At 42.2% G+C, this 12,212-nt stretch overlaps 1 protein-coding gene across 1 annotated transcript in view; it reads left to right on the top strand.

Annotated features, from left to right (window-relative positions):
- The first annotated feature begins 1,916 nt into the window (after window positions 1-1,916).
- The window catches only part of prpf19 (pre-mRNA processing factor 19), a 79,703-nt gene continuing 69,407 nt past the window's right edge, over window positions 1,917-12,212 (top strand). Inside the window, exon 1 of the mRNA XM_085975824.1 lies at window positions 1,917-2,052. Coding sequence (XP_085831950.1) covers window positions 2,034-2,052 — 19 coding nt within the window. The 5' untranslated portion in view covers window positions 1,917-2,033. The remainder of the gene's footprint in view (window positions 2,053-12,212) is intronic.

Here is a 12,212-nt window from a genome sequence, read left to right as displayed (position 1 = left end):
TTCAGTGAAATCAATAATGATGCGAATGTAATGAGTGATAATGCTACTGTTGGTGCTGTGTCCTACAAGGGGAAGAAACATGGGCAGAACAGAAATGAAAAGCAATCGGAGGATGAAATTTTTAATTGTAAACGCTGTGGTTACAAACACCAGTTAAGACAATGCCCAGCGTTTGGAAAAATGTGCACAAAGTGTAATGGAAAGAATCACTTTGCCAAACAATGCTTTTCAAAAGTAAAAACGACAAAAGGGCAACGAGTTAATGTGATTGAGGACACTGATTTAATGAGACATTTTTTGTAGGAATGGTGTCGTGACGATATCAAAAAAGATACAGAAAATGTGCAGCCCTCAGAAATAGACAATGCTGAACATAAAGTTAATGCAGTAAAAGAGGACAAATGGATGATCCCACTGCAGATAAATGGAGCATTAGTTACATTGAAACTGGACACTGGGGCAAAAGCAAACTTAATCAGTATGAGTGACATCAACAATATGAAAGAAAATTCAGGCTGCCCCCCTGGTGAGGCTGGGTTCAGGCTGCCCCCCCCGCTGGAGAGGCTGGGTTCAGGCTGCCCCCCCCGCTGGAGAGGCTGGGTTCAGGCTGCCCCCCTGGTGAGGCTGGGTTCAGGCTGCCCCCCCCTGGTGAGGCTGGGTTCAGGCTGCCCCCCCCTGGTGAGGCTGGGTTCAGGCTGCCCCCCCCTGGTGAGGCTGGGTTCAGGCTGCCCCCCCCTGGTGAGGCTGGGTTCAGGCTGCCCCCTTGGTGAGGCTGGGTTCAGGCTGCCCCCCCTCTGGAGAGGCTGGGTTCAGGCTGCCCCCCCCTGGTGAGGCTGGGTTCAGGCTGCCCCCTTGGTGAGGCTGGGTTCAGGCTGCCCCCCCCTGGTGAGGCTGGGTTCAGGCTGCCCCCCCCTGGTGAGGCTGGGTTCAGGCTGCCCCCTTGGTGAGGCTGGGTTCAGGCTGCCCCCCCTCTGGAGAGGCTGGGTTCAGGCTGCCCCCTTGGTGAGGCTGGGTTCAGGCTGCCCCCCCTCTGGTGAGGCTGGGTTCAGGCTGCCCCCCCCCGGCGAGGCCGGGTTCAGGCTGACCCCCCTGGAGAGGCTGGGTTCAGGCTGCCCCCCCCTGGAGAGGCTGGGTTCAGGCTGCCTGGCGAGGCCGGGTTCAGGCTGACCCCCCTGGTGAGGCCGGGCCCGATTACTGAACTCAATCTGCAGACGCGCGAGTGGCCAAGCCGGGGGGCGGGTTAACGGGCAGGGTCTTTAAACAAAAAATCAAGTTGTTGGTGTTTGTTGTCAAGAGCTACGACCTTTGCCCCCCGGGTTTGGGGCGGTCACGTGCTCCTGGGTCAGGTGGTTGGGAGGGTGGGGCCACCGCTTGCGTGCCGCTGCACGCGCTTACGTCAAAGCCCGACGTCTTGTGCGTCGCTACTGGTTCCCAGGAGGGGGCGGGGCCTCCGACTGGTCGGGTGGGGTTACGTCACCGCCCAGGTGGGAGGGACGTGATGACGTAACGCCCCCGCCTCCTTAGCGGGCCGGAATACGTCACCGCGCAACGTCCATCGCACCGGCCGTGCGAGACCCCGCCTCTTCAGCGGGGATGGACGGCGGCGGCCTGCGACAGGTTACCTCGCCGCCCTTGTGTGTGTGTAAGGGACGTTGGCTGTCGGGTTGATGATGTCGCCCCACCACCCCCAAACCCCCCGCCGTGCGTGGCCTCGCCGCCTCAGCGGGCCGGGTTACGTCAACGACTTCGCGCGCGACACACGTTGCGCGGTGACGTTCGCCAGCGCGGCGCCCCGCCTCTTCAGCGGAGGAGGGGGGCGACAGAATACGTCACCGCCCTTGTGTGGGAGGGACGTTGCCTGCTTGACGTGATGACGTAATAGGCACGCTCTCCTCAGCGGGGGCGGGGGAGGGAATGGCAGCCTCTGCAAGGATACGTCGCCGCCGCTGCGTGCCTGCCTGTCGTTGACGCGATGACGTGCCGCCGGTGCGTGACGCCGACAGTTGGCCCCGGGAGGCGCCGCCGCTGCCATCATGTCGCTGCTGTGCTGGAGTAAGTGAGAGCCGGGGGAGGAGAGGGAGACTGAGGGCTGAGGGAGGGCCCGGGGAAAGAGACCGGCAACCGCTGCAGGAGGAGGGGGCGAGGCGCTGCTCAAGGCCTCGGCCAGGCCGCCCAGCCCGCCTCATGGAGCGGGAGCGAGAGCGGCCTGTGGAGCGGGCCTGGGCTTGGGCCTGGGCCTGGCGGGAAGCGCGGGAGCTCCAGCAATCATTGATCGTGTCTATAGATACATGGAGTAAAGCAGGGGCAGGAATCATTCATATAGTGTTTATAGATACATGGACTAAAGCAAGGGCTGGAATCATTCATATAGTGTCTATAGATATATGGACTAAAGCAGGGACTGGAATCATTGATATAGTGTCTATAGATACATGGAGTAAAGCAGGGACTGGAATCATTGATATAGTGTTTATAGATATATGGACTAAAGCAGGGACTGGAATCATTGATATAGTGTCTATAGATACATGGAGTAAAGCAGGGACTGGAATCATTCATATAGTGTTTATAGATATATGGACTAAAGCAGGGACTGGAATCATTGATATAGTGTCTATAGATACATGGAGTAAAGCAGGGACTGGAATCATTCATATAGTGTTTATAGATACATGGACTAAAGCAGGGGCTGGAATCATTCATATAGTGTTTATAGATATATGGACTAAAGCAGGGGCAGGAATCATTCATATAGTGTTTATAGATACATGGACTAAAGCAGGGACTGGAATCATTGATATAGTGTCTATAGATACATGGAGTAAAGCAGGTGCAGGAATCATTCATATAGTGTTTATAGATACATGGAGTAAAGGAAGGGCTGGAATCATTGATCGTGTCTATAGATACATGGACTAAAGCATGGGCTGGAATCATTCATATAGTGTTTATAGATACATGGACTAAAGCATGGGCTGGAATCATAAGAACATAAGAAATAGGAGCAGGAGTAGGCCAATTGGCCCCTCGAGCCTGCTCCGCCATTCAATAAGATCATGGCTGATCTGATCCTAACCGCCAATCCACTATCACAGAACCATCTCCTGAATCTAACCGAATTAGACACACGAAATAGGAGCAGGATCAGGCTACACGGCCCCTGGGCCCGCTCTGCTACCCACAGGGCCATGACCGATCCGAACCTAGACTCATGTCCAAATTCCTGCCCGCTCCCCGTAACCCTTAATTCCCTTTACTTCTAGGAAACTCTCTATTTCTGTTTTAAATTTATGTAATGATGTAGCTTCTACAGCTTTTTGGGGCAGCATATTCCATGGACCTACCACCCTCTGAGTGAAGTAGTTCCTCCTCATCTCAGTTTTGAAAGAGCAGCCCCTTATTCTAAGACTATGCCCCCTAGTTCTAGTTTCACCCATCATCGGGAACATCTTCCCCGCATCCACCCGATCCGACCTCTTCACAATCTTATATGTTTCAATAAGATCGCCTCTCATTCTTCTGAACTCCAATGACTGGAGTCCCAATCCACTCAACCTCTCCTCATATGTCCATCCCCTCATCCCCGGGATTAACCAAGTGAACCTTCTTTGTACTGACTCGAGAGCAAGTATGTCCTTAAGTATGGACACCAAAACTGTACGCAGTATTCCAGGTGCGGCCTCACCAATACCTTGTACAACTGAAGCAATACCTCCCTATTTTTATATTCTATCCCCCTAGCAATGAAAGCCAACATTCCATTGGCCTTCTTAATCACCTGCTGCACCAGCATACTAACCTTTTGAGTTTCGTGCACCAGGACCCCCAGATCCCTTTGTACTTCAGTACTTTCCAGTTTCTTGCCATTAAGATAATAACTTGCTCTACGATTTTTCCTGCCAAAGTGCATAACCTCACACTTTCCAGTATTGTATTCCATCTGCCAAATCTCTGCCCACTTACTTAGCCTGTCGATGTCCCCTTGCAGGTTTTTTATGTCCTCCTCACTCACTACTTTCCCTCCCATCTTAGTATCAGCTGCAAACTTTGATATGTTACACTCGGTCCCCTCCTCCAAACCGTTAATATAGATTGTAAAGAGTTGGGGACCCAGCACTGACCCCTGTGGAACACCACTAGTTACTGATTGCCAGTCTGAGAATGAACCATTTATCCCAACTCTCTGCCTTCTGTTAGATAGCCAATCCTCTATCCATGCCAGAATATTACCCCCAATCCCATGATTTTTTATCTTAAGCAATAATCTTTTGTGTGGCACCTTGTCAAATGCCTTTTGGAAGTCTAAATACACTACGTCCACTGGTTCCCCTTTATCCACCCTATACGTTACTTCTTCAAAGAACTCCAGCAAATTTGTCAAACATGACTTCCCCTTCATAAAACCATGCTGACTTTGTCCTATTAAATTATGATTATCCAAATGTCCTGTTACTGTCTCCTTAATAATGGACTCCAAAATTTTACCTACCACAGATGTTAGTCTAACCGGTCTATAGTTTCCAGCCTTCTGTCTACTGCCCTTTTTAAATAAGGGTGTTACATTAGCAGTTTTCCAGTCTGCTGGGACCTTTGCTGAGTCCAGGGAGTTTTGGAAAATTATTACCAATGCATCCACAATCCCTACTGCCACTTCCCTCAAGACCCCAGGATGTAAGCCATCAGGTCCAGGGGATTTATCCGCCTTGAGTCCCATATCATTCATAGTCTTTATAGATACATGGAGTAAAGCATGGGCTGGAATCATTGATCGTGTCTATAGACACATGGACTAAAGCAGGGACTGGAATCATTCATATAGTGTCTATAGATACATGGACTAAAGCAGGGACTGGAATCATTCATATAGTGTCCATAGATACATGGACTAAAGCAGGGACTGGAATCATTCATATAGTGTTTATAGATACATGGAGTAAAGCAGGGACTGGAATCATTCATACAGTGTTTATAGATACATGGACTAAAGCAGGGGCTGGAATCATTCATACAGTGTTTATAGATATATGGAGTAAAGCATGGGCTGGAATCATTCATATAGTGTTTATAGATACATGGAGTAAAGCAGGGACTGGAATCATTCATACAGTGTCTATAGATACATGGAGTAAAGCAGGGACTGGAATCATTCATATAGTGTTTATAGATACATGGAGTAAAGCAGGGACTGGAATCATTCGTATAGTGTTTATAGATACATGGACTAAAGCAGGGACTGGAATCATTCATATAGTGTTTATAGATATATGGACTAAAGCAGGGACTGGAATCATTCATATAGTGTTTATAGATACATGGACTAAAGCAGGGGCTGGAATCATTGATATAGTGTTTATAGATATATGGAGTAAAGCAGGGACTGGAATCATTCATATAGTGTCTATAGATACATGGAGTAAAGCAGGGACTGGAATCATTCATATAGTGTCTATAGATACATGGAGTAAAGCAGGGACTGGAATCATTCATACAGTGTCTATAGATACATGGAGTAAAGCAGGGACTGGAATCATTCATATAGTGTTTATAGATACATGGAGTAAAGCAGGGACTGGAATCATTCATACAGTGTCTATAGATAGATGGACTAAAGCAGGGACTGGAATCATTCATATAGTGTTTATAGATACATGGATTAAAGCAGGGGCTGGAATCATTCATATAGTGTTTATAGATACATGGACTAAAGCATGGGCTGGAATCATTGATATAGTGTTTATAGATATATGGACTAAAGCAGGGACTGGAATCATTCATATAGTGTTTATAGATGCATGGAGTAAAGCAGGGACTGGAATCATTCATATAGTGTTTATAGATACATGGAGTAAAGCAGGGGCTGGAATCATTCATATAGTGTTTATAGATACATGGAGTAAAGCAGGGACTGGAATCATTCATATAGTGTTTATAGATACATGGAGTAAAGCAGGGGCTGGAATCATTCATATAGTGTTTATAGATACATGGAGTAAAGCAGGGGCTGGAATCATTCATATAGTGTTTATAGATACATGGACTAAAGCAGGGGCTGGAATCATTCATATAGTGTTTATAGATACATGGAGTAAAGCAGGGGCTGGAATCATTCATTTAGTGTTTATAGATACATGGACTAAAGCATGGGCTGGAATCATTCATATAGTGTTTATAGATACATGGAGTAAAGCATGGACTGGAATCATTCATATAGTGTTTATAGATACATGGAGTAAAGCAGGGGCTGGAATCATTCATATAGTGTTTATAGATACATGGACTAAAGCATGGGCTGGAATCATTCATATAGTGTTTATAGATACATGGAGTAAAGCATGGACTGGAATCATTGATATATTGTTTATAGATACATGGACTAAAGCAGGGACTGGAATCATTCATATAGTGTTTATAGATACATGGACTAAAGCAGGGACTGGAATCATTCATATAGTGTTTACAGATACATGGACTAAAGCAGGGACTGGAATCATTGATATAGTGTTTATAGATACATGGACTAAAGCAGGGACTGGAATCATTCATATAGTGTTTATAGATACATGGACTAAAGCAGGGACTGGAATCATTGATATAGTGTTTATAGATACATGGAGTAAAGCAGGGACTGGAATCATTCATATAGTGTTTATAGATATATGGACTAAAGCAGGGACTGGAATCATTCATATAGTGTTTATAGATACATGGACTAAAGCAGGGACTGGAATCATTCATATAGTGTTTATAGATACATGGACTAAAGCAGGGACTGGAATCATTCATATAGTGTTTATAGATACATGGAGTAAAGCAGGGACTGGAATCATTCATATAGTGTTTATAGATACATGGACTAAAGCAGGGACTGGAATCATTCATATAGTGTTTATAGATACATGGAGTAAAGCAGGGGCTGGAATCATTCATATAGTGTTTATAGATACATGGACTAAAGCATGGGCTGGAATCATTCATATAGTGTTTATAGATACATGGAGTAAAGCATGGACTGGAATCATTCATATAGTGTTTATAGATACATGGAGTAAAGCAGGGGCTGGAATCATTCATTTAGTGTTTATAGATACATGGACTAAAGCATGGGCTGGAATCATTCATATAGTGTTTATAGATACATGGAGTAAAGCATGGACTGGAATCATTGATATATTGTTTATAGATACATGGAGTAAAGCAGGGACTGGAATCATTCATATAGTGTCTATAGATACATGGAGTAAAGCAGGGACTGGAATCATTCATATAGTGTTTATAGATACATGGACTAAAGCAGGGACTGGAATCATTCATATAGTGTTTATAGATACATGGAGTAAAGCAGGGGCTGGAATCATTCATACAGTGTTTATAGATACATGGAGTAAAGCATGGGCTGGAATCATTCATATAGTGTTTATAGATACATGGAGTAAAGCAGGGACTGGAATCATTCATACAGTGTTTATAGATACATGGAGTAAAGCATGGGCTGGAATCATTCATATAGTGTTTATAGATATATGGACAAAAGCAGGGACTGGAATCATTCATATAGTGTTTATAAATATATGGAGTAAAGCAGGGGCTGGAATCATTCATATAGTGTTTATAGATACATGGAGTAAAGCAGGGACTGGAATCATTCATATAGTGTTTATAGATACATGGAGTAAAGCAGGGGCTGGAATCATTCATGTAGTGTTTATAGATACATGGACTAAAGCAGGGGCTGGAATCATTCATATAGTGTTTATAGATACATGGAGTAAAGCAGGGGCTGGAATCATTCATTTAGTGTTTATAGATACATGGACTAAAGCATGGGCTGGAATCATTCATACAGTGTTTATAGATACATGGACTAAAGCAGGGACTGGAATCATTCATATAGTGTTTATAGATACATGGACTAAAGCAGGGACTGGAATCATTCATATCGTGTTTATAGATACATGGAGTAAAGCAGGGACTGGAATCATTCATATAGTGTTTATAGATACATGGAGTAAAGCAGGGGCTGGAATCATTCATATAGTGTTTATAGATACATGGAGTAAAGCAGGGGCTGGAATCATTCATTTAGTGTTTATAGATACATGGACTAAAGCAGGGACTGGAATCATTCATATAGTGTTTATAGATATATGGAGTAAAGCAGGGGCTGGAATCATTCATTTAGTGTTTATAGATACATGGACTAAAGCATGGGCTGGAATCATTCATACAGTGTTTATAGATACATGGACTAAAGCAGGGACTGGAATCATTCATATAGTGTTTATAGATACATGGACTAAAGCAGGGACTGGAATCATTCATATAGTGTTTATAGATACATGGACTAAAGCAGGGACTGGAATCATTCATATCGTGTTTATAGATACATGGAGTAAAGCAGGGACTGGAATCATTCATATAGTGTTTATAGATACATGGAGTAAAGCAGGGGCTGGAATCATTCATATAGTGTTTATAGATACATGGACTAAAGCATGGGCTGGAATCATTCATATAGTGTTTATAGATACATGGACTAAAGCAGGGACTGGAATCATTCATATAGTGTTTATAGATACATGGACTAAAGCAGGGACTGGAATCATTCATATAGTGTTTATAGATACATGGACTAAAGCAGGGACTGGAATCATTCATATCGTGTTTATAGATACATGGACTAAAGCAGGGACTGGAATCATTCATATAGTGTTTATAGATACATGGACTAAAGCAGGGACTGGAATCATTCATATCGTGTTTATAGATACATGGACTAAAGCAGGGACTGGAATCATTCATATAGTGTCTATAGATATATGGAGTAAAGCAGGGACTGGAATCATTCATATAGTGTTTATAGATACATGGAGTAAAGCAGGGGCTGGAATCATTCATATAGTGTTTATAGATACATGGAGTAAAGCAGGGACTGGAATCATTCATATAGTGTTTATAGATACATGGAGTAAAGCAGGGGCTGGAATCATTCATATAGTGTTTATAGATACATGGAGTAAAGCAGGGGCTGGAATCATTCATTTAGTGTTTATAGATACATGGACTAAAGCATGGGCTGGAATCATTCATATAGTGTTTATAGATACATGGAGTAAAGCATGGACTGGAATCATTGATATATTGTTTATAGATACATGGACTAAAGCAGGGACTGGAATCATTCATATAGTGTTTATAGATACATGGAGTAAAGCAGGGACTGGAATCATTCATATAGTGTTTATAGATACATGGAGTAAAGCAGGGGCTGGAATCATTCATATAGTGTTTATAGATACATGGAGTAAAGCAGGGGCTGGAATCATTCATATAGTGTTTATAGATACATGGAGTAAAGCAGGGACTGGAATCATTCATATAGTGTTTATAGATACATGGAGTAAAGCAGGGACTGGAATCATTCATATAGTGTTTATAGATACATGGACTAAAGCAGGGACTGGAATCATTCATATAGTGTTTATAGATACATGGAGTAAAGCAGGGACTGGAATCATTCATATAGTGTTTATAGATACATGGACTAAAGCAGGGACTGGAATCATTCATATAGTGTTTATAGATACATGGAGTAAAGCAGGGGCTGGAATCATTCATATAGTGTTTATAGATACATGGACTAAAGCAGGGACTGGAATCATTCATATAGTGTTTATAGATACATGGAGTAAAGCAGGGACTGGAATCATTCATATAGTGTTTATAGATACATGGACTAAAGCAGGGACTGGAATCATTCATATAGTGTTTATAGATACATGGACTAAAGCAGGGACTGGAATCATTCATATAGTGTTTATAGATACATGGAGTAAAGCAGGGACTGGAATCATTCATATAGTGTTTATAGATACATGGACTAAAGCAGGGACTGGAATCATTCATATAGTGTTTATAGATACATGGACTAAAGCAGGGGCTGGAATCATTCATATAGTGTTTATAGATACATGGAGTAAAGCAGGGGCTGGAATCATTCATTTAGTGTTTATAGATACATGGACTAAAGCATGGGCTGGAATCATTCATATAGTGTTTATAGATACATGGAGTAAAGCATGGACTGGAATCATTGATATATTGTTTATAGATACATGGAGTAAAGCAGGGACTGGAATCATTCATATAGTGTCTATAGATACATGGAGTAAAGCAGGGACTGGAATCATTCATATAGTGTTTATAGATACATGGACTAAAGCAGGGACTGGAATCATTCATATAGTGTTTATAGATACATGGACTAAAGCAGGGACTGGAATCATTCATACAGTGTTTATAGATACATGGAGTAAAGCATGGGCTGGAATCATTCATATAGTGTTTATAGATATATGGACAAAAGAAGGGACTGGAATCATTCATATAGTGTTTATAAATATATGGAGTAAAGCAGGGGCTGGAATCATTCATATAGTGTTTATAGATACATGGAGTAAAGCAGGGACTGGAATCATTCATATAGTGTTTATAGATACATGGAGTAAAGCAGGGGCTGGAATCATTCATGTAGTGTTTATAGATACATGGACTAAAGCAGGGGCTGGAATCATTCATATAGTGTTTATAGATACATGGAGTAAAGCAGGGGCTGGAATCATTCATTTAGTGTTTATAGATACATGGACTAAAGCATGGGCTGGAATCATTCATATAGTGTTTATAGATACATGGACTAAAGCAGGGACTGGAATCATTCATATAGTGTTTATAGATACATGGACTAAAGCAGGGACTGGAATCATTCATATCGTGTTTATAGATACATGGAGTAAAGCAGGGACTGGAATCATTCATATAGTGTCTATAGATATATGGAGTAAAGCAGGGACTGGAATCATTCATATAGTGTTTATAGATATATGGAGTAAAGCAGGGACTGGAATCATTCATATAGTGTTTATAGATACATGGACTAAAGCAGGGACTGGAATCATTCATATAGTGTTTATAGATACATGGACTAAAGCAGGGACTGGAATCATTCATATAGTGTTTATAGATATATGGACTAAAGCAGGGACTGGAATCATTCATATAGTGTTTATAGATATATGGAGTAAAGCAGGGACTGGAATCATTCATATAGTGTTTATAGATACATGGACTAAAGCAGGGGCTGAAATCATTCATATAGTGTTTATAGATATATGGAGTAAAGCAGGGGCTGGAATCATTCATATGGTGTTTATAGATACATGGACTAAAGCAGGGACTGGAATCATTCATATAGTGTTTATAGATACATGGAGTAAAGCAGGGGCTGGAATCATTCATATAGTGTTTATAGATACATGGACTAAAGCAGGGACTGGAATCATTCATATGGTGTTTATAGATACATGGACTAAAGCAGGGACTGGAATCATTCATATAGTGTTTATAGATACATGGAGTAAAGCAGGGACTGGAATCATTCATATAGTGTTTACAGATACATGGAGTAAAGCAGGGACTGGAATCATTCATATAGTGTTTATAGATACATGGACTAAAGCAGGGACTGGAATCATTCATATAGTGTTTATAGATACATGGAGTAAAGCAGGGACTGGAATCATTCATATAGTGTTTATAGATACATGGACTAAAGCAGGGACTGGAATCATTCATATAGTGTTTATAGATACATGGACTAAAGCAGGGACTGGAATCATTCATATAGTGTTTATAAATATATGGACTAAAGCAGGGGCTGGAATCATTCATATAGTGTTTATAGATACATGGACTAAAGCAGGGACTAGAATCATTCATATAGTGTTTATAGATACATGGAGTAAAGCAGGGACTGGAATCATTCATATAGTGTTTATAAATATATGGACTAAAGCAGGGGCTGGAATCATTCATATAGTGTTTATAGATACATGGAGTAAAGCAGGGACTGGAATCATTCATATAGTGTTTATAGATACATGGAGTAAAGCAGGGACTGGAATTATTCATAGTGTTTATAGATACATGGAGTAAAGCAGGGACTGGAATCATTCATATGGTGTTTATAGATACATGGACTAAAGCAGGGACTGGAATCATTCATATAGTGTCTATAGATACATGGACTAAAGCAGGGGCTGGAATCATTCATATGGTGTTTATAGATACATGGACTAAAGCAGGGACTGGAATCATTCATATAGTGTTTATAAATACATGGACTAAAGCAGGGGCTGGAATCATTCATATAGTGT

This window comes from Somniosus microcephalus, unplaced genomic scaffold (genome assembly GCF_052327205.1).
Source record: "Somniosus microcephalus isolate GS21.2 unplaced genomic scaffold, FLI_Smic_1.0 unresolved_chr2, whole genome shotgun sequence".
Lineage (NCBI taxonomy): Eukaryota > Metazoa > Chordata > Chondrichthyes > Squaliformes > Somniosidae > Somniosus > Somniosus microcephalus.
This window is presented reverse-complemented; position numbering and strand designations above follow the sequence as displayed.